This window comes from Colletotrichum costaricense (genome assembly GCF_030867565.1).
Source record: "Colletotrichum costaricense strain IMI 309622 chromosome Unknown Scaffold_1.1, whole genome shotgun sequence".
Lineage (NCBI taxonomy): Eukaryota > Fungi > Ascomycota > Sordariomycetes > Glomerellales > Glomerellaceae > Colletotrichum > Colletotrichum costaricense.
The window spans coordinates 4,429,270-4,451,668 of NW_026848230.1; the positions used below are offsets into that span (position 1 = coordinate 4,429,270).

The 22,399-nt window shown below is 54.5% G+C and overlaps 6 protein-coding genes across 6 annotated transcripts, besides 1 other annotated feature; 5 read left to right on the forward strand and 1 right to left on the reverse strand.

Moving 5' to 3' along the window:
* Positions 1-32: 32 nt before the first annotated feature.
* Positions 33-113: a sequence feature (Short protein (CCOS01_01497, KAK1540183.1) was converted to a misc_feature.).
* A 673-nt stretch (positions 114-786) lies between these two features.
* Positions 787-1,164, forward strand: CCOS01_01498 (uncharacterized protein; the record flags this gene model as incomplete). Its single annotated transcript, XM_060449692.1, has 1 exon — positions 787-1,164. A coding segment is annotated over one exon (378 nt), but the record flags the coding sequence as incomplete, so codon positions are not given.
* A 3,471-nt stretch (positions 1,165-4,635) lies between these two features.
* On the forward strand, positions 4,636-7,414 carry CCOS01_01499 (uncharacterized protein; the record flags this gene model as incomplete). Its single annotated transcript, XM_060449693.1, has 5 exons — positions 4,636-4,672; positions 4,977-5,097; positions 5,156-5,196; positions 5,262-5,691; positions 5,746-7,414. The coding sequence occupies 5 exons, from the start codon at positions 4,636-4,638 to the stop codon at positions 7,412-7,414; spliced, it is 2,298 nt and encodes a 765-aa protein (XP_060321131.1).
* A 2,639-nt stretch (positions 7,415-10,053) lies between these two features.
* CCOS01_01500 (uncharacterized protein) lies at positions 10,054-10,689 on the forward strand (the record flags this gene model as incomplete). Its single annotated transcript, XM_060449694.1, has 3 exons — positions 10,054-10,140; positions 10,302-10,423; positions 10,608-10,689. 3 exons carry the CDS (start codon positions 10,054-10,056, stop codon positions 10,687-10,689), a joined length of 291 nt encoding a protein of 96 aa, XP_060321132.1.
* Positions 10,690-13,605: 2,916 nt separating this feature from the next.
* CCOS01_01501 (phytoene desaturase) lies at positions 13,606-15,342 on the reverse strand (the record flags this gene model as incomplete). The annotated part of the gene is made up of 1 exon (XM_060449695.1): positions 13,606-15,342. One exon carries the CDS (start codon positions 15,340-15,342, stop codon positions 13,606-13,608), a length of 1,737 nt encoding a protein of 578 aa, XP_060321133.1.
* A 2,241-nt stretch (positions 15,343-17,583) lies between these two features.
* Positions 17,584-19,471, forward strand: CCOS01_01502 (squalene/phytoene synthase; the record flags this gene model as incomplete). Its single annotated transcript, XM_060449696.1, has 3 exons — positions 17,584-17,606; positions 17,664-18,587; positions 18,658-19,471. 3 exons carry the CDS (start codon positions 17,584-17,586, stop codon positions 19,469-19,471), a joined length of 1,761 nt encoding a protein of 586 aa, XP_060321134.1.
* Positions 19,472-20,169: 698 nt separating this feature from the next.
* CCOS01_01503 (thioesterase) lies at positions 20,170-21,309 on the forward strand (the record flags this gene model as incomplete). The annotated part of the gene is made up of 1 exon (XM_060449697.1): positions 20,170-21,309. One exon carries the CDS (start codon positions 20,170-20,172, stop codon positions 21,307-21,309), a length of 1,140 nt encoding a protein of 379 aa, XP_060321135.1.
* Between the last annotated feature and the right edge of the window lie 1,090 nt (positions 21,310-22,399).

Genomic DNA, 22,399 nt, shown 5'->3' on the forward strand with positions numbered 1-22,399 from the left:
TTGGCTTTTCCACCTTGGTGCTGTCTTTCCCGATGTATCGGTTTCCCACGGAGACCCGGATCCCGCCGGGCCCGCCAGGCCTTCTCAACGGTTCCGTCCCGCCCGCCGATTGACGTGGGAAGTATCTGCGTCAAGAAAACTTGCAAGCCGCCAGCAAAGTACTCGCCCGAGACTTTGAGCTCGGCTGCCTTCTGGGGATACGTTATCCCCTTCAACACGTTAACCTATAATCTCCCACATGGGATAGGCCCAAACTGTCTGGCCTGTCAATCCATCTGTCATCTGTCTATGTATGTACTTGCTTACGGAGATCAACAGTTTGCCAAGTCCGTATCGCACTGCGTAGACCCTCGCCCTCCCCTCCCCACCTCAAAGAATCCAACCAGAAGGTTGCGGGCTCACGGTCCCACGCTAGGTCCGACACAGCCACAGGAGAAGGATGATTTTGACGTGTTCTCGCGTTCTGAGAGTGCGTTGACTGCGTCGTATACCTTTGTTCTGCCCCACGTTGGAATACCAGAATACGGCCCCTCTGCCTAACCCCTGAGCAGTGAGCACGCCAGTGGCCGCGACGCGAACGCAGAGGCATAATGTAGTGTCGCATTGGCAGACGCTGTTGACAGCTATTGGCCATGCCTCAACACGCAAGTCTGCGGGTTCTGTCCATTTTTTTTTCACTTCCCAAAGAAAGAAGCGATTGCTGACCTTGCCGGGGAAAGACAGACTACCGTACTGCGAACAGGGCGGGTGGATGCCATCCCCTTCTCAACTCTATACGGATAGCAAATACGGCGAACCCCGTTTTTGCAGTGGTTAGGCGTTGCGTTGTTCTGGCTCGGACGTCCGGCCTGCGACTTGCAGGATAGTCAGAAGAGTTGCGGAAGCCACGCCACGACATGCACAACAACGCATACACAGTACAGAGGTGGCAGAGGAAGACCGGCGGGATGGAGTCCAACATCTGCCAGGCGGGCCCTACTACCAACGCTCGGGCACCGAGCTAACATCCATCCCCTGGTGGACAGCAGAGGTAGGATGTTTAACGCTGCTGGTCTACAGTATCTCGTTGCTTACAGATCCCCAGTGTCCGTTCCCTCGTTTGCTAACGAGTTGGAATGGGGTGCCTTGTTGCATTTTCCTACTGACTTAGCTGCAGTAGTCTGAGGGCTGCCGTTGTCTGCCGTACCCTTACCAAGCTGGAGCGTACAGATACAGGCTACCTTACGCAGTACAGCAGCGTTGTGCTTGGACATTTCTTTTCTTTCTTCATGGCCATCCCAACTTCCGGCTCGTCCGCCCTGTTTGCCCGGCTCTTGCGCTGCAAGGCCTTGCTTCTGCATTGCATCACAGAAAATGGAATCCAGCAACCAAAGACGCCTTGTGGCTTGTCAGATTAGCTCCTTTAGCTTGCCCTGCCAGGCTTGACAGCAGGGACTACAAGTACGAAAGTACGCAGACCATACGGAGGAGTATCTTTTTCGTATTCATGTCCCCCTCGAATACTGGCTTGAATCTCAATTGCTTTAAATGAGCCATTGAGTCCCAATTGATGGCTCTGCCTTCTCTCGGGCACACATTCTTCTCAATCTGCTTTCCTTCCCCCTCGGGCCTCACTTACTGATCCAGTTGGTGACATTCGGCCCGTCGGATTTGGATGGGGTTGAACCATTCCTTATCGCCCGGTGCAAATTTCATAAGCCCTTTATTTTCTTGTTGCTTCTGATCCAATCCAGCCTAGTCTGACTACGGATACAAGAGTGACCAAACAGGGGGGGAGACATGCCCGATCCAGTCAACAACTCACAACCACGTAGGCCCCCAAGCTAGTAGTGGAAGATCCCGCGCGCACTCGCCGGCGGTGTCGTTACTCATGGGTACTTGGACCGCCAAGGAGTAGATAGCGCTATGAGATGTTCGTTGGGAAATCGCTACAATGTGTGGATGTTCGCCCGGGGTTATGGGTTCCTTGATGCCTGGGTATCTGCAAAGACCTAACCCAAGTGCCTACCACGCAGTAGTACCTAGGAGTCTAGGACACTCTGTAATCGGAGATTTTGGTACAGGGAAGGGGCCTCTCTACGAAAGCTGCAAGGAGGTGGACTGTCCAACCTATGGGGACACAAAATGCCTCCCGAGTTCCCGGGCAGGAGAAAAGGACCAAACGGGGCCACCTCAGTGCACCTACATAGGTAGGGTAGGCATGTACTATCTGCCCGGGTCGGTACGTATTCAACTATCGGATGGGTACCGACTTTTGGTGGGATGCTGTACAGCGTACGCAGTATCTGTACCGCTAGGAGGAGAGGTGAGGCATCTACCCAAAGTACCTACATCTTCATTGGTCTTACTCCAAGAGAGTAAACGTTGGCAAGGGAAAATCAAACATACGGGAAACCATCGGCAATTCTTTCTCCTTCGCGTTTCCCTCGAACTTTCTTCGAGCTATGCATTTGTCGATAGACGCACAGCACAAGCCTGGGACTAGGTACGGGAAACTCATGATCAGATCTGTGACAATGCCGCCATGGCAGCAAGAGATGGAGGCAGACTACGGCGTACTTGTCAGTCCATGGCAGCAGAGATGACAGGCATTGGGATTTGAGAGAGAGAAGTGCCTACTATGCTGCCCCAATCCAATATGCGCCAGGTCCCAGTCAGTTTAGTCCAGTCCAGTCCATCCCAATCGCAACCCACTTTCGATCCGATTGCCATCCCATCCCATTCCATCCGTTCTCCCCGTCTCCAGTTTCTCCCATCCGTCCACGTTTAGAACGGTGAACTGGTGCCTGACCGGGAGTCTGTCTGTGAAGTGACTGCTTGGAGACTGGACCGGTAGAGTGAGGAACTCGCCCATCCCGGCCTGTCCTATTTCTCTTCTCAATCCGCTCTGAGACACACGCCCAGAAATGTCAATATTTTTTGTCGCCATCTCACTCTCCGTGCCCTCTTCCTAGAGTTTGTCCTGCGCTTTTTCTCTCGTTCAGTCTGTTTCTCTCTCCTTCTTTTTGCTAAGATAGCTAGCTGTGTGTATGGATCTGTCTCAGTGAATTTGTCTACGTTTACCGAATTGGACGCCAGTCAATTAGAAGCAAAGTACTTTGGTAAGGTAGTTTGTCAAGCATCTGTGCCTAAGGTACCTACCGTAAGGTAATTAAGACACAATCCTCTCATCGCCGGCGCCTACATCCACGGTCCACGCCCGTCCTCCCTGAACCCCCCTGTCCCTTCCGTCCTTCTCCTGCCTTCCGCAGACGCCGCCCACCTCATCCTCCATCTCCTCCCCAAATTCACCCACGTACTTCCGTACCTAAGATACGTCGTACGCACGGCACGGCCACACTGGAGACTTTTTTTTTTCTTCCTTTCCCTCTGCTCCTGCTGGCACCGCGTGGCTCTCTCCTCATCCCATCATCCCAACTCTGTCACCGTACCTCCCTACAACCCACCCCTACCTCCCTTTTACCTAGTCGTGACTTCCCTGGCTGGCATCCGCAGAGGTGTCTTTGCCCGAAACACACCACGCTTCTTACACACCTCCCGCACAGCCCGAGGTACCTCGCGTGTCCCTTGGTACCTGCCTCTCCTACTTTACTTTTAGACGCCTCTTCCAGCCATTGCCGCTCTCTCCACCACCTCTGGCTCACTCACCCTCCTTCTATCATCCCGTCCCAATTCTCTAAACCTCTCTACCCTCTCTACCTTACCTCTTCCCTCCATATCCTCGTTGTTTTTTCGCACCGAGCGAGAGACCGTGTTTGTCCTACGAAAAGAACGACAGACAGAGCTCAATCCTACCTATCCCGTCTCCTTTTCTTTCTTGTAATCCTAAATCTCGTCATCTCCTTTCGACGATCACGCCCCCCCGTCCGTTCGCTGTCCTCCCCAAAGAACCAAGACCGGCCAGTCTTCGAAACACGACACCACCTCGGGGCAGCCAATCCATTCGTTACATAGACAGAAAGTTGCTTGCACATTCACACCCACACATTCACCTTTGCCGCAAACTGTCGACAAGTATCAATCGACCTCGCATCATCCTCTTGACCGTGCTCCAAGCCAGCTGTTCTTGTTGTTGCATCGTCTCGCCGTTTCCAAGGGCCCATTCAGTTAGCCCACTTCAGCTCGACCAGCCGCCCCCGACTTCGACTAGCCACTACAGGCGACACGTTCGTTAATTCTGCTGCATCGAGAGAAGCCTTGGTTTTCGATCCTGCGCCACTAGGCTACCAGAACCAAGAGAGACTGACGACCCGTCGCCGAATCGCTTCATTTCCACGTCGCTCCAAATCCACGCCCCGATACACTTGCCAGCGTCGAATGGGTCTGACGCCCGACGCACCCACAGACGCGCCCACCTGCCGACCTGCCGTCGTCTACGCCTAGTAGGGGGTTTTGGAACACGGGAATCAGGATAGGAACAATCCACCACTTCCGTTTGTGCGATACACAGGTCGCTACACCTAGTTCGACTCCAATCGACGATTGAACGAAGCCACACGCTGGTTGCTGTTCCATTCGCCGTCGTTGTACAAGGCCCAAAAAGCCGTCTGCGTTGTCGCGAAAAAGAGGTGTACAGAGGGTACAACAGGCGACCACTTGGCCCAGCCCACCAGCTAATCCACAATTGGGCCCATCATGGCACCCATGACGCCCCGGCTCAAGATCCTCTCAGGTGCGTCCCATTTCTTTCCTGGCTTCCAGTCTTCCCGCCCGCTCGCTCCAGTAATTGCTTCTTCTTGCATCAGTGCGACGGTGTGGATCGGAATTTTGTGTTCCTTTATCTCTATCCGTCAGCCCGGCTTTTCTCCTCCATACTACACCTTTCCCATCGCAGACCACACTCGTTTTTCTTCCCCTCTCTTTTTTTTCCTTCTTAATATACACAGTACTCGTCAATACAGGGACCGGTGCTCTTGCATCGTGTCGACCGCAATTCAGCATGGCCGACGACAGCGAGCTAATGAAAACCTGTGTAGTGGGAGGGAATCCAGTTTCTGCCTTTCTATCATGGAGATTACAAGCGACGAATGCTTGCGACGTTACACTGGTGTGGAAGTCGGGATTCGATCACGTTGCGCAATACGGCATTTCCTTCAAGTACGTCGCCTATTCTCTCCTGCGACCTGCGGGCGCGCGTCTAATCAAACATTTGCAGGTCTCCCATATTTGGCAACGAAAGATTTAAACCGCGACACGGTAAGTTCCCAATGCACCATGGTCGGCAGAGGAATGTAAAGATTGCTGACAGTCTGAACCCGCAGTTGTACGCGTTCCCGAAGAAGCCGCACACGGCGGTGGCCCATTTGATTATGTGATCCTTTGCATCAAGGCTCTCCCCGACGTTTACGACCTCGCCGCCGTCATTGACGCCGTCGTCACCCCTCAACACACGTGCATCCTCGTTAACACGACGCATACTCTCGGTGTCGAGGCCGCTATTGAGGAACGATTCCCCACCAACGTTGTGCTTTCGCTAGTTTCCAATGCCGAACTCTCCCAACTGGGCCAGAGTGAATTCGAACACAAGGGCTCAACAGAAGTCTGGGTTGGACCCTCCTGCAAAAATGATAACATTCCCGGCGCAATCCAGAGCGATATGGCCGAGGCATTGGCGATGACGTTGAACACGGCCCAGGTCGACTGCAAAGTTTCCCAGAACATCCGTCAGCAGCAGTATGAGCGGGTCATTGGGTAAGCCTGGATATGAATAGATTCCGTTCGGTAGCCTTGCTGACCTGACGACAGACCTATTGCTTTCCACCCCGCCAGCGTCATCTTCGAGACAGCAAGCCACGCCCAATTGCTTGAGAAGGTTGGTGTGAAGGATATGGTGACAGGCGTAATCGACGAGCTGCTTGCTTTGGCAGACGCACACGGCTGCAAGTTATCTCCCGACTTCAAACAAAAGACCATTGACGAAATGACGAAGCCCACGAACCCCGAGAGCATCATGTGGCAGGACTACATCGCAAAGCGACCGATGGAAGTTGAGACGTATCTGGGCTCACCGATAAAATTGGCCAAAGAGGCTCACGTCCCTGTTCCTCGCATCGAGTCGCTTTACGCTATTCTGCATAACCTTAATATTGTCAACCGCCAGAAACCGCCAAAGCCTATTGATGTAACAATGGCACCTCCCGGCTCACCCACATCTCAGTCACCTCTCCCGAGGATGTCATCAGCAAATGGTGCCCGACCCATGATGAATGGCAATGGTATGCCACCAAACCGGGGACCGCGCCCACGCAACTCCTCAAACCTGGGCCCAGGACCACCGCCCGGTATGCGTCGGCCCCCCATGAACGGGGGCCCTCCCAACGGCTTCCCTCGTGGCCCGCCTCCTCCGGGATCTAGGGCTGCTTCGAGACGCGGGTCCATGGAGGGAAACGATTTGGAGGAGTTCTCACATCTCATGATGTATGATGATATTCCGGAAGGTGGAGAACCTGGTTACAGTCATGGCCCTGAGGGTTCCGAGTTGGCTATTCGCGAGCGTGAGATGGAGTTGCGTCAGAGAGAGCTGGCACTGAGAGAGAGGGAGATGCGAATGAGATCGAGAGGTCCTCCCCCAAGGCGAGGCCCGCACCCCATGCGCAACAGCGCTCAGGTTTTCGACGAGGAGGATGACGACGACGACTACTTCGACCCCAACTCTGGACCACCGGCCCCGATGATCGACCCCGATAACTTTGACATGATGAGCGTTACGTCACGGAAGAACCGGAAGGCGGCAGCTGCAGCACCGCCCACCCGTGCTCAGTACCACAAGAACGAGATTTATGATGCCGGAGGAGCACCGCCCGCCAGATCATCCCGATTCCGCCCCAATTTTGGACGCAATCGTTCCAGCCAGATTGCTAGTATCCCTGCTGCGAATGAGAACATCCTAGACGACCCCCTCTTTTCCTACTCATCGAATCGATACGGTGCCGTTGACAGAGGTACGATGCAGGCAGGCTCGAGAGCAAACTCGCTGACGGCCTCACGTCTGGACGAGATGCAAATGGGCGGAGGCCCCATGGCCATGGGCATGAACGGAGCCTTTCCGCGACGAGCTAGCCAGTCTCCCGGAAACCCCTACAGTCCGTCGATCCGGGGCGGCAGCGGCCGACCGTCGCCGCCCAATGGATATCACGGCCCTCCGATGAACGGTCGTCCGTCTCCTCCTGACGGTATGCGTCAGCCGGTGCCCCGATACCCTCCCGGCCATGGTAACGCAGTCGCGCCACAGCAGGTTGAGCAACATATCGGGGTGAGCGGTCTTGTTCCTCCACCTAAACAGAAGAACATGAGAAGTCTGACTGGTAGTGCGAGCGCCAGCGCGGGCAGTGGTGAATCACAGAATGACACCGAGCCTTCAGCCCACAGCAGCCAAAGCAGTCTCGGGCCGAGACCGGCTATAGGAGTCCGGTAAACATCACTCACGAGGCTGCTTTGATCGCTCTACGGCATTGACGATGTCACGGCCAGCGATATGGAACGACATCAGCTTACTTGGCCCGATTGCGATCCGAAACGAACTCGACGACTACGTCTCTATCCTTCTACATACTCATAGACCCAGGCTTGCTATCGCATTCCGTTGGTCTCAAGAGGTCACTCCGCCGGAGTTCCTCACATATCGATGCGCGGCAACACGATGACGACACGAAACGATTAGACAGGAATCGGTCTTTCATTCGCGGCACAACACATAGTTAATTCGACGACTTTTCTCATTTCTCATCAATCGGACGCAAGTCCAGTACATACGGCATTGTGACGATGGGGGCCAATTCCCTTCGACTTCTGGTAATAGCAGCAGGCATTGGCGTGGACGACATCGATGTTCTCGTTGACCAAAGGGAGACCAGCATTGGAGGTTGGATAGCAGATGACGTCCCGGCAACCCGATGGCTTCGGACTTGTAACTCGCACCAAGGCCCGGATCAAAGACAAAAAGATGGGACGTGAGATCTGACCATCCTCGAGTCATCTTGGGCGAAAGCGAGAAGTTGGATGTGTATAAAACGAAACGCCCCTTCTCAGGCAATTTCCTTTTCTTTTGTGTCTGTCCTTTACGGAAAATATTTCTTTTTGCAGCCAAGGCACAGCCAAGGCTAGGTACGTCGAGGGGATTACAAGTAACGAGCATAGACAGGGGGAGGAGCCGGAGGTGGTTTTTGAACCGGCAATACAAAGATGGGCGATATCATTGCATGGCAGCAAACAACGATTGGGGGACATGCTCAGACTGAAGCCTCTCTTGATAAGGGATTTTGGCTTTCCATAATTTTTAGTTTCCCGATGATGAGAGAAGGGCGATGACGGGCGCAACCCATGGGGATGAGGAGGAAAGGGGTCAGGTGTGTGTATGGATGTAAAAGTTTAGGGGGCGGGCAAGTAGGCAGCCCCTTTAGGGAAGTTCAATTGAACGCAATGGAAGCCAGACAGGTGCGAAACTTGGCATCGTGAAAACAAACGTGATGTCTAGAAAGATTCTCCACCAGGGGTGCGTGCATTATACTTTGGCCCTTGAACATTTTCAGACGAGGTGGATTGAGTATAAGGTAAGCAAAGCAGTAAGCAGTAAGCAGTAAGTTGAGGAGATCTACGTCCAGGAGTTCTGTCGCCCCCGGCCGAGGCTTGTGGCGGGCTTGAGGTTCAGGCGCGACTGATGAGACGCTGGCATGTTGGTTGATTCAGAACTAAGACCGTCGTCGCTGACCTGAGGGGAAGGCCGGGAAGGGGCACTGGTAGGGACAGAACGCGCCAGCCGAAAGCCACCATCTGGCACCGCGTCCCCGAAGCCGAGGGGGGGGAGGAGAAGGAGACCAAAGGAGCGTGGAAAGAAAGAGTGCGTTGCTGACACGTGACGCGTGCCTCTGTGGTGGAGGGTTGCACGCGACATGATCTGATGGTATGATATGATACACGTCAGGTAGTTTTACCTCGTAATAGGTATGATGTGATTGTTTCCACGGCGGGCAGGAGGTCCCCCCTCCCTCACCGCTCACCGAGGGAGCGACGCTTGAATGTTCGGTATGGAGGGGTTCTTTCCCGGGCACCTCAAAGGGGGCGTTTTTTCTCCCCCTCGAGGGATGTGCGGTGCCGAAGATCCGGAACATGGAAAAAAAAAGTCAAAAGTTCTGCCCTGGCGAAGAGATGCATGAAAGCGAACAGCCACCCCGAGACTTTTTTTTTGTCCTCCCGTGTTCGCCCTTGCGGGTGCACTTCAATGAGCGTGAGGTCTCCAATTCGTGGGTGTTGATTCAAGATTGTCTGTCTCCTGCCTTATCTTATCGCGCTGCTGCTGGGGACGCTGTGATGGGAAAAGCCAGCGCGCTGGAGCACGGACCATATTCTCATCTGGCAGCTGGCATTTGGCACCTGCCTGCGACAATGACGAAGAGACCCGCGAATCAGAAGTCGAGGTTTTTGTTTACTTTCTGCCTACTTGGAGGGTCCTGCTTTCCGACCCCACCTCCGTCGTCCGACGACATCCCGTCCCCCCAAACAAAATCAAGCATTTGGGACGTGTGTATGTTTGAACTATGAAGGAGGCATGAATTAACGGCTGTCTGTTAAGATATCCTTCCCCGCCACCCATCACCACCACAGCCAACTTCCCGCCGCGAGACAAGACAAGTGTTTGGACGAAAGAGAGCATAAGGGAGAAATAAGCAGTGGGGTTGCATGAAATCGTCTGAAGAGGAGTTGATTACTACTATCGCTCCTTTGTTTTTTTTCTTGGTGGCTACCTTATTCGTTAAGGTACCTGCCTGACGGGGTTTCTGGGTTGGGGTTGAGGCTCTGCTGGTTGTTTGTTTCGGATTTGACGACGCGTGGTGCAAAAGGTGAGTGGTATTTTGCAATTGATATTCGTGATGAGGAAGTCTGCATGAGAGAGACGATCGCGGACTTTGAGTTTGAGTTCTTTCCCTTCACCTTTTCCCGTGGCAATGAGAATGGGCGGGAACGGGGGTCTCGGTTTGGTGAGGAGGGCAGTTCAAGGACTGTTGGCTGACCCCATGTTTTCTAGGACGAGCAGCCAAAACACAAGCCGAAAGAAAGATGGCGTCACGGAATATCAGCATGGGTCAGACGGCGAGGCCGTCCATGGCGTCTAGCTCCGGCAACGCGATGAAGACGCGGCAGCTGGTGAGTTCTCCTGCCTTATGGGGCTTGTTTCTATCTCTGTGAGATGTGATGGCGCGAAGGGCAGAGGAAGAGGGGCTCGCGAAAGGCGAAGAGATGCTTGGCCGAGAGGACATTGGTTCCGGGATGGAATTTCTTCGTGCTGACTGGACTCGATATCGCAGACACATCTTCATTCGCAGCTGGCGCAGCTGTCTGCTAATCTTTCCGATACGGAGAACCTGGTTCGTATGACGAGCGTGCAGGCTGAGAGTATGCGGGGTTTGGGGGCGTGGCATGGCGGCATGTGAGTTGTTCTCTTCCCTCCGCCTTCGTCACATATGTTTTCCGGTTTCACTGCTTCTGTCTCACCGTCGCAGCATTACCGTACGTATATGATGCCAGGACAGGCATCGCGCATGGCTCGGATTGAGTTCTGGGTGCTTTTGGAGGCGATGAGTTTCGTTTTGCTGACGGAGGTTTGAAAATAGGTTCATGGCTGCGAGTAAGGTCCTTGGGGAAGAGGCTATCAATCGCGATGCGGCGGCACAGGCGAGGGGCGGTCAGAGATGAGAGAGAGCAACTTTCGTATTAGGAAGAGAAACATGGAGCAAAGATGCGAGAGTGCGGCTGAATGCTGCGGGTCGCGAGAGGCTCTTCTATGCGTTGTAGCAAGAAGAGGGAAACGCCATTTAGCTGGTTTCCATAACGATCAATGAAACTTCTATCAAGTCACAGTGTAGTTTCCGTACCACGTAGGGAGGTGTTGGAGATCCGCTGAGATCCTATGGTGATGCGACGGTGCTGGAGGTGAAAGTGTACAACTCGCCTTGCGTGGCACCGCGTCGACATGGGCAGTCACCTCGCATATTGGTGTTATCTAGTTCCTCAGACGCGTCCATCTGTGGCATGCATGTCATTCCTCCTACTCCCCTTATGCTCAGCAACTGCGGAGCATAGACTGCCGCCTCGGCGTGCTCCGGTTTTCAATGCTTGCCAATACTCGTCGCCATGTTACTGGACCCTTGGGGGAGAACGAGAAGACGCCGATATGGCTTTCATTGAACACGACGTTGGGTCAATGCTGGTGAGCTTTGGTATGAATGCAGAGCTTCAGACCTTGTCGCCTGAGAAGAGTTGCTTATTAGGTCACTTGGGACGTCCATGGCCCTCAACACAAAGATCGACGGCGCAAGAAAGTATCCCCTTTCCCCAATGCGTGAGGGACGATGACGCCAGAAAGTCATCGAGACTCGCTAATATAGCCGGGTTATTATCATCGGAGAGAGTATGTCCGCCAGCCGTGAGTAATTCTGGGATCTCGGCATAAGTCGAAACCTCACATTACAACAAGAGGACTAGGATGATGTGTTTGGATATAGCTATGAGCAAGATCCTCTTGGTGCCTCTCAGTCTTTCTATATGTACCTGCAGCTGTCGACTCAAGGTCGCAGTTCCGCCGCCAGCCACCTGCATGGTACGGACTTTGGGACAACCTCAAACGCATATAGACAGGCATACTGCGGTCTGACTGAGAAGATCCAAGGGGCCGAGTAAGCCTGCCTTGGATATGGTCACGGTGATAGTCATAAAGGTGGACACCCTGTTGCTTCGCGGCAGAGTGGCAGCTTGTTGATGAGACCCTGGGTCTGACGTTGACGTGAAAGAACTCGCGGGATATCATACCAATACGACAATGGTTGTAGACTCACTTTGGTATTCCACGTGTGTCCGAGCCTTTATATACTGCCCGAAGTGCCGCGTAGTGCCACGAAGGGTGTAGAGCGGAGCGGCAAGCAAGCTATGGAATAGTCAGAGCTGGCCTTGGCTACCACCGGTGTCGAGAACATGCCTCTAGACAGAATCAATCAGTCTTTCGTTTCTCTGACACTTGCATGCTCGTGGACCATGTTTGGGCATATTTGGATTCTTGATCCTCTAACAATTCATTTGGTTGCTTTTATAAGAATGAGTCGCTACGCGACAACTTGTCACTTACCCCGATACTGCGATCTTACGCACCAAGTGGCCTCGGCTACATGAGCTGTTCAAGTACGCCATTCACGAAGACCGCTAGGGCTACGTGACTGGTTGATCCGACGGCGGTCTCGCGCAACTGGTCGATTGTTGGGCTTCTCCTTTCTGTGTATAATCCAGCTTTTTTCTCTAGGATCGTGGGGTATAGGACTCAGGGGCACCTTGTATGGATGATGCCGCTGAGGCAATCACCTTCTCTTCCGGCAGACTGTCGAGAGATCCAATCTTGCAAAAAGGCGAGAACGCATCCATATATTTAAGAATCCTCTCCGGCGCACGGAAGGACCAGCCTGCTAAGCCAGCCCACTTGGCACCTAAGTGACTTCTTGGGCGGGCGCACTCATCTATCCATTTTCACGCCGTCCCACGGTCCGTCATCTCGGGGTCGTAAGCGATGTTGGTGAAGATCTCCTGCTGCATAATGGCACTCCCAGAGAGTTTCAATGCTCCTCCAAGTCTTTGAATGCTGCTTTCTTCCATTGATTGTGTTCGTCGTAGCTCAAAGCTGATTACCTTGGCACTGGCGCCAGTCCTGATGGCACCAGGAGCCCAGGCGTGGAAGTGCAAAGCCTATAGTAGAAACGGGTAGGATCCAGGGCGGCCCGTGGTTTTAAAAGGCATGGCAGATCTAAAATAGGCTCAAAACACCAGGGACCTTTCGAGGAGAATGCCAAGGACTGCCGTCGCTTGTGCCTTCGCTCGTGCCTTCGGCTGTTCGGTTTGAGCTCGCCCTGACGTGGTTTTGATATCAGCGCAGGCAGTCAAATAATTCTCAATGGGGCCGGTGTGAAGGGGGACAATACGACTTAGCTCTGAGTATCGTCCTGGGCATATTCCGAAAAGACTACCTTGCGGGCTGTGATAGAGGAAGGCGAGTGCTACCTTACTAAAAAGAATATTTCTGAGCATCGTCGCTGCCTCATAACCAGGGCTTACAAGGACTTTCGCAGCCGCGGGAATTCCGCTGCCCACACACACACACAAGATAGGCTATAAACGCGGTTCCTCGAGTGGCCTCTCATTTCAGCCAGCCGTGCGATGCGTCCTTCTTATCCACTCGGCCAATTAGGTAGATGAAACCACCAGCCTCCATGTTCGTCATCTTTGAATTCGTTATCTAAGGGCGATAGTATGCTGTCTCCTACCATTTAACCCAGCCAAAGATCACGATCTCAAGGCTCCCATGAGCCTTGAGACACGCATTGGCCATATTCCGCCGACTTTAGCCCAGGGAATCAAGGATCTTCTCATCAGCTACAACGACTGGATGGTTTCGAAGTGCCACCCGTGCGACTGGACTTGCGAATAAACGTCATTGAGGGGCATTACTCGAGCGACCGTGGCTCTACCAGACTAGAAATATACTATTGAGTTTTTGAAGTGAGGTGTCTATTTTGACCAAAAACATGCTCCTGAGTATAAATCATTCCTTTCATAGCTTACATGACAAACTTAGCAAACCCATGGTTGTACGGTAGGCCAGAAGATAAAGTAAATCAACGCCAAAACCAGTCCGACAGACAAGACAGCAACTTCCTCGGATCCGAAGTGGAATCCGTACCGTACGTTATCCAGCTTCTTGTTCCCTGGTGACAGGCTCTGGGGCTTCAAAATACCGTCGAAGCCCCGGGCCCAGGGTACTTCCAATCCCCGATCATCGAGAATCTGCTCAGCCGTGATCTTGGCGCCAGCCATGACAATAGGCACGCCGGTACCAGGGTGAGTGCTTGCGCCGACGAAGTATGCGTTTTCCAAACCCTCTGCGCGCGTACGCGGGCGGAAAGCAAGAACGTTGAAGATGCCATGCGTCAAACCCAAGATAGCACCCTTGTCGAGGTTGAACTTCTCTTCCCACGTCAAGGGTGTGTTGACAATCTCATGTGTAATGGAATCAGTCAGGGGCGCGCAGCCCGTCCTTGCGCTCACAATCTCCACGACGGCGGCGCGGGCGCGAGCGACGATGTCGTCCCAGTGCTTCGGGTCGGACGTCAGCCCCGGCCCGTCGCCCTTTGACTCCTGGAGGTGGCCGACGGGCACGAGGACGATGACAGTGTCCTTTCCCTCGGGCGCCGCGGAGGGGTCGATCCTGCTAGGCACGTTGACGTAGAAGCTGGGCTGGTTAGGGAGGGAGTGGCGCTTGAAGATGGCGTCAAAGGACTCCTGGTACTCCTCGGCGAGGAAGATGTTGTGGACGGACAGCTCGGGGATCTTGCGGTCCATGCACCAGTAAAATGATATGGAGCTGCAGCTGGCCTCCCTTTTGCGGAGAGACTTTGTGTAGTCGGTGATGGTCGGGGTCTTGGGGAGGAGGTTGCCGTAGGCGTAGACGAGGTCGGCGTTGATGATGACGACGTCTGCCGTAAGGGACTCGCCGGACTCGAGCTCCACGCCCGTCGCCTTCTGGCCGTCTGTCAGGACGCGGGATACGGGCGTGTTGAGGCGGTAGTCGACGCCCAGCCGCTCGCCGATGCGCACCAGCGCCGCCACGACCTGGTGGAAGCCGCCGCGGGGGTACCAGATGCCCTCGGCGAACTCGGTGTACTGGAGCAGAGAATACGTCGCGGGCGCGTCGAAGGGCGACATACCCATGTACATGACGGCGAAGGTAAACACCCTCCGCAGCCTCTCGGTCCAGAAATACCTGCTCGCGCGGCTCCAGATGCTCTCCAGCGGGTGCAGGTTCACGACGTGCCTGACGAACCCGGGCCTCGCGAGATCCAGAAACTTGCCGAAATTCCGGTGCAGCACGTCCTTGACAGAGATCTCGTAGTGCGTGTGGGCCTCGCGGAGCCACTTGAGATACCGCTCGAAGCCGTCTTTGCCCTCCCAGCGCTCGATCTGCGTCTTCATGGCGGCGAGGTCGGACGAGTGCTTGAAGAGTTCGCCGTCGTGGAACCAAATGTTGTAGTTCGTCTCGCAGCGCAGCAGGTCGACGCCGGCGTCGGCCATGGTGGTGTCCAGGTCCCGGAAGGTCTCGTGGAAAAGCTGGGGGAGGAGGAAGAGGGACGGACCTTGGTCGAAGCGGTGGCCTTCGTGGTGCATGAGGGAGCAGCGGCCGCCGGTGAAGGAGTTCTTTTCAAGGACGGTGACAGAGAAGCCTGCCTTTGCGAGGCGGGCGGCGAGGGCTACGCCGCCGGCGCCTGCGCCGACGATGATTGCCTTCTTGGGCTTTTCCCCGAGTTGAGGCATTGCTATATTATATGACGGGTTCTCTACTAGATATGTGAGATGAGATGGATGGCTGCACTGGATGTAAGGCGATAAGTAATGCTTGTGAGATTGTCGTGAGGTTGTATAGCTGGGATTATCAAGTGCCCCCAGGAGATTATCACCAGCTCACAAGACAATGAGAGAGCGTGAACAGCAAATGGAAGATTGACGCAAGGGAAGTTGATTAACATTCATACTAGACTAATTATCCTACCATTCCAGTAAGCATGTGAAGAGAGACGGCGGCTGCCAATTGTCCCTCGCATGCCATGGGATCCACAAAAGCAACGGAGCGGCAGGTGCAGGGGGTGGGAATGAAATCGCACGAGGATGAGCTCCGCACCGGCCGGTTCGGGGTTGAGAATTGAGAGAGTGATGACACCTCGACTTCGGAGGAAGCTCCTGGCTTACGAACGTTGAAGAGACAGGACGGGCGGGATGGCGCACAAACTTCACCCCAATCTTTGTGTTCCTTGCTGAGGTGAGCTGCCACTGGCTTGGGGTAGCATAAGGCGTGCGAAAGCAAGGGGCGTGCCGCATGAGAGAGCTCATGCACAAACAGGGTGACAGGCTGATACGGTGCTTTAGCTACAGGTACAACCAAACAAAACGGTTGTTGAGACATTTGATATCGTATTCGCAGATCGCGATCGTTGTTATCCCGCTTCATCGGCTACTGCTTTAGATGGAGCAGAGTATAGAGCCAAGCTCGCGGACTCGGACATTTGTAGCATTTTAGTCTTCCAACTTGCCATTTGCCGTGAAGTATAAGTCGAAGTGGGCATTTTTCATCAATCAGACGTTGGTGATGAATCACCTTGGATCTCATTCATCTGTCCGGCCCCCAAACAATTCATGTGTTCCAAAATTCAGCCTCCAACAGGCTCTGTGAAATTGTTCTCGTCTGAAAGGCAAAACGGCACCTAGCATCCATCCCGCCTTGTCTTACTCACCCATTCTCAGCACGTTTGACACATGGCCGCATCTCTTTCTACGGATACATCTCTTAGGCAGTATTGTCAGGAAAGCATTTAGTGTCTCCTCTCCCACCTGGCTAAAAATCCACTAGATCCGCGCCCGCTTACTATCCGTCCATTAACCCCTGGTCCGATCAGAACCTGAAAGTGGGCTGGTTGTATGCAAAATCCCATGTTGGGACGCGCATATGGTCGTCATAGACTTTCCAAATTCCCTTCGGACTCGGCCAACTAACCACGCCGGCCCGGACCAGCCACCTTGAAAGTTGGAGCTTCCATTCCGAATTAATTACTGTTAGAGTCAGACTGTGTAGCTTACACTGAGACCAAGACGCCAAAGGGAGTTGTAGCTGCACGTTGGATCCTCAACAATCTCATCCCACTTCAAGCTCCATCCCTAGCTCCTCCCCCACCTGGTTCAGCGCATTGTCTTACCGGATCTGGAAAGAAGCTCTGTCTACAGGATCCTCGCAAGCGCCACCACGTCCATCTTACACCACATTGCACCACAGTCCGGCCGCACCCTTAGCATCTTCGTTGCCTTCGTCTGGAATCTCTGAACTTCAGAAAAGTCCGAGCCCCGAGCAAGAAAACAGCGCCTGGAAACACCAGCCGGAGCAACGTGCCCGCAAGACAACGACTAACCCGGATTTCTATCCTACTCCACTCGGGACAATTCACCATTCCTCCCACCGGGAACTAGCCGACCGGCTTCCGTTATTCTCTTGGAATTACGGATACAAAGTCCAGCCAGCAACGGTGAATAGTCCGTCTTCAACAGAACAACAAAAAGGGACGCGATAAAGTAAACAGCAGGGCAGGTTCGGGTGCAAGTTGTAACGCTGCAACGCCGACGTGGGGTCTCACCTCACCTTCTCTTCACCTTACTTGCCTACCACGCTTACCTACCTACTTACTTGACGCTAACCTCTCCGTCATAATTGCGCTGACACCCGCCCGATCTAATCCCACCTCACCTTTTGTTTCTCACACACGCCCCAAGGTGCCGTCTTTTCTTTTGTGCAACCTAGCCGCAGGAACAGCTTGCAATCTGGCCTGCTTCGGAGTCGGACGGACTCTAGACAGGGCGAGCGCCGCTGGCAGGAGCCGCCCCAAGACAAGCCTCAATTCTTATCAACCCTCACCGTCGCCGAGCCCGTGTCCTTAATTTTTCAATACCCTATGAGAATCTGCTCATTCTCGTGATTCTTTCACGGCTTCCAGAAACTGCAGCCCTCTCAAGATGGGTTACGACTATGCGCTGGTGTAAGTGATCCCACCGTTGAGCTCTTCTTCAGCAACATTTTGCTCATCACTTGCTAGGCACGTCAAGTACACCATCCCTTTGGCGGGATTACTCACTTTCATCTCATACCCTCTGTTTACGCGCCTCGATGTCGTGAGGACTCTCTTCATCGTCACAATCGCTTTTACCGCCACGATTCCCTGGGATTCGTATCTGATCAGAACCGGCATCTGGACATATCCCCCAAACGCAGTGTTGGGACCGACCCTCTATGACATCCCAATCGAGGAGCTATTCTTCTTCGTCATACAAACGTACATCACCGCTCAGCTCTACATCATCCTCAACAAGCCTGTGCTTCATGCTCAGTACCTGAACTCCCCCGCCACGCTCCCGCAATGGATAAAAACGGCGAAGCCTCTCGGCCAGCTAGCCCTCTTCAGCAGCGTCGTCTTGGGCGCATGGCTGATCGCCAAGGAGGGTGAAGGCACCTACCTGGGCCTGATTTTGGTTTGGGCGTGCTCCTTTGCGCTTCTCACCTGGACTATCACGGCGCAATTCATTTTGGCTCTGCCATTGGCTTGCACCGCTCTACCCATCCTACTGCCCACCATCTATCTATGGGTCGTCGATGAGATGGCCTTGGGCCGCGGCACCTGGGCCATTGAGAGTGGCACAAAGCTTGAACTAAAGCTTTTCGGCAGCCTCGAAATCGAAGAAGCGACCTTCTTCCTTGTCACCAACATGCTCATTGTCTTTGGCGTGGCAGCCTTTGACAAGGCCGTCGCGGTCTGCGATGCATTCTCAGACAAGTTCGACAAGCCAGCCGACGCCCTGTCCATGTCATTGCTTCGAGCTCGTGTTTTCCCCTCATCTCAGTACGACATGGAGCGCATCTTGGGCATCCGCCAGGCGGTCACCAGACTGGCCAGAAAGAGTCGTAGCTTCCATCTCGCCAGCTCCGTCTTCCCAGGCCGCCTACGGATCGACCTGACGCTGCTGTAAGTAGAGTTCCAGCGCCCCAAACCTAAATGTAACCCTATATCGCTGACCAGCTGCTCCTCTCCGCAGCTACTCCTACTGCCGTCTAGCCGACGATCTTGTCGACGATGCCGAGACCCCTGACGAGGCCGCATCCTGGATCTCCAAACTCGACCGCCATCTAAGCCTGCTCTACAAGGACCCCGACGCGACTTCGGCGCCGCTCGCCGCAAAGTACGCTGCCGAAAACTTTCCAGAATCAGCTCTGTCGGCTCTGGACCTCCTCCCCTCATCGCTCATACCCCGCGAACCCCTCGCCGAGCTCCTCAAGGGCTTCGAGATGGATCTCTCCTTCAGCAAGGACACCTTCCCGATCACGGATCCCGAGGATCTCGAGCTCTACGCTGCCCGCGTTGCCAGCACCGTCGGACAGGCGTGTCTCGAGCTGGTCTTCCGTCACTGCCAGCACAATCTGCCCGATTACATGCAAGCCTACCTCCGCAACACAGCGCGCCAGATGGGCCTTGCGCTGCAATTCGTCAACATTGCGCGCGACATTGCAGTAGATGCCAAGATTGGCCGCGTCTATTTACCCACATCCTGGCTCAAGGAGGAGGGCCTGACGCCCAAGGATGTTCTCGCGAACCCCAACAGCGAAGGCGCCGGCAATGTGCGCCGTCGCATCCTCGCAAAGGCCTTTGACCACTACGGGGAGGCGAGGGACTCCATGAAGTGGATTCCCTCGGAAGCGCGCGGCCCCATGGTCGTCGCCGTGGAGAGCTATATGGAAATTGGCCGGGTTCTTATGCGCAACGGCGGCGCTGCAGCGGACGGGAGTGGGCGAGCTACGGTGCCCAAGTCGCGTCGCATCTGGGTTGCTTGGAGCACACTCATGAGCGCTTAGAATTGATTCCGCACCCAGAACTGGACTTTGGGGGGTTTGCATTCTCGTCTTAGATCTGTTTGGCCTTTTGTTTGGTTTCTCCTCTCCTTCTCCTCTTTCCCTCTACCCACTCAGGCCCTTTTGATGGCGTTGATAAAGGCATTACGAATAGACAGCATAGCGTCCATAGGAGTGGTAGCAGTATGACATAGACGTGACCCAGGATGCAAAAGGCGCGTTTCCACGCCGCTTTCTTCGATACTAGGTCCACGATGAGATGCAATTGTTTCGTGTTCCCCACAGAGATCGATCCGTCCGATCGAAGCGTCGTAGCAGTGACATCACGTCAAGCTCCGTGGTCCATCCAGATTGCTCGAGCCTCCAGGGAGCTATGTAAGCGAGGATCCGTGCGTGGCCTGTAGTGGGGACATCTGGCCCAAGCTCCTTCACCGAACTTCGGCTGGCTCACCGGGTCGCTGTGAAGACTTACCGAGAAACCAGGGACCCAAACGAAGATAGCTAGGTCTCCACCAAAAATAGAGCCTCCATCGACAACTGCTCAAATCGCCAAGTTTCCCTCTTCACCCACCTCGACCCATCCAGGGGGACAAGAGCCAGCACGTTTCCAACCCAATTGAGCCGGTCGCTCGAAGAGCTCACTTCCACTACATCAAACCACATGCGCCTTTCGTAGAACTTCGACAGATAAGCCTCTCAAAATGATACCCAGAGCGCCCGCCCGCCGTCTCCTCCGGGACATCGTCCCCGCGCACCGCATCGCGCCGCGACCCTTCCTCCGACCCTTCACATCCACGCCCTCCTCCCGCCTCCAAGCCCAGCGCCCGCCGCCGCCGCCTCCCATCGCGCAATCCCCTCTCCAAACCCAACAACAGCAAGCCGCCGCCAACGCCGCCCTCTCGAACCTGTCCCACCTCACCCCGGCACAAATCACAGCCCTCCTCTCGACGACACCACCGTCAACACTACCGGGAGGAGTAGGAGGCATGCCCGGCGGCCCTCCTGGCTCACCTGCCGTCGGAGCAGTCCCCTCCGCCGCCGGCCCTTCCCGCCGCTCGATCCTCCTCCGCCGCGCCCTCTGGGCCCTCTTCTTCTTCGCCCTAGGCTACAAGCTCACCGACGACCAAATCGCAACCATCCGCTTCACGGCCCCCTTCCTCTACCCGCCCGTCGAGGCAGACGAGCACCAGATCCCCCTCTTCCGCGCCCACGCCACCTTCCAAGCCATCGAAGACTACCCCATCCTCCAGTCCCTCGTCCCCCGCATGCCGCCCAACACCGACCCCGGCGCCGCGGGGAACCCGATCCCCCAGCTCCCGACCTCGGACTGGGAAAACTGGGAACCCTACCGCGACTTCTCCCCCGAGCGAACGGCGCACCACCTCTGCGCTGGCCCGGCACTGAATAACCCCAACGGCCTGGGCCTGGTCAACATTGTGTTTCGGCACAAGTACACGGGCGAACTCATCCTCGCCATCATGTTCGGACAGGGGACGTCCGGGTGGCCGTCCGTCGTCCACGGCGGGATGTTGTCTACCATCATGGACGAGGCCATGGGTCGGCTCGCGGCGCTCAATTTCACGGCCAACACGGCCGTCACGGCCAAGCTGGCAATGGACTTCAAGGTGCCTGTGACGCCCGGGATGCTGTATATCGTTCGCGTGGGTAAGGCGCTGCCGGAGTGGCAGAAGGAGAGACCCGACGAGGAGGATAAGACGGATCGAAAGTTGTGGATTATTGGGCGGATGGAGGATCCGGATGGGGCTACTGTCGTTGAGGCCAAGGGGCTTTTTGTGGTGCCCAAGGGGATTGAGGTGCAGCCTCTTGGTGGGAGGTTCTAAGCTGGGGGGGGAAGGGAAGGTTTTGTCAAATGTAGAGTTTGCTGTTTGAAGAGGAGGAGGATATGAAAAGGGGGTAAAAGGATGTCAACGTGCATTCAGTGGCGTTGCAAAAGGGATACATGCCATCTCAGTTGCTTCTGGCCTTGAAGCTGAGGCGAGTCAAAGGGGGGAGCCGGAAGTTACTGAAAAGTAATATGTATCGATAGATGTGGAACTCAAGAAAAGAAGCAAAATAGACAAAACTCGTGATACCTCAAAATCAGTTCAACGTACCAGACCCATCATTCCAACGTCCTCTATCACCCACCACCTGACACTTTCACAAAGATCAACGTCGCGAGGCTTTGATTCGCCTACGCAGTGTCCCGTTCACTGAGGACATCACGTAGGTACTTGATATATGGTCGGATTCTTTTGGCCCTGATCTTCCAGGGAATTAGTCGAGTTGACCTCAAATAGACAAGGCCGCGTCAACTTCCGTATTGTGATCAAACGTAGTAACACTTGGCCAGGTATAAATCTTGGAATCCAACAAGCCTTAATCACCTTACAAGTAGTAAGTGCACGTAGTGCGTTTGTTAATTAGGTGACAACCCCAACCCGCGAGATTGCACTGGAATGTAGTGGTTCAACATACTAGTTTATACATAAGTAAGAAAGCGCTATGCACGATTCGTACGTGCGTACTATACACTACCTGTAAAGGTCCGCCATTGCGAGTGTTGGTAAGGCTTTCCACTGCGCAATCAAACTGCTTCACACTCTACTACAACACTCCGGTCTCATCCGTCATTGAAGAATGCCATAAAGTTCTCTGGAAACACCGCTACCAAGACGTATTGCACCCCGCACCGCGCTATACCAAAGCATGCACCATCTCTGCGTCGTTCGTGCTCCACACCCAGCGTGTATCAACGTGGTCGGTTGTTATTTCATAACCGTAACACACCTGCCAGAGATACTAGCATGTTGGTGAATATAAGGTCAGTGTCTGTTTCTAGGCAATGGTGAGCGGCGACGGGCAATGATGGGCAACGATCGGCAGCGATGAGGGTCAAGTTGCCAATACCGCTCCCCATCTCTGCCGCGA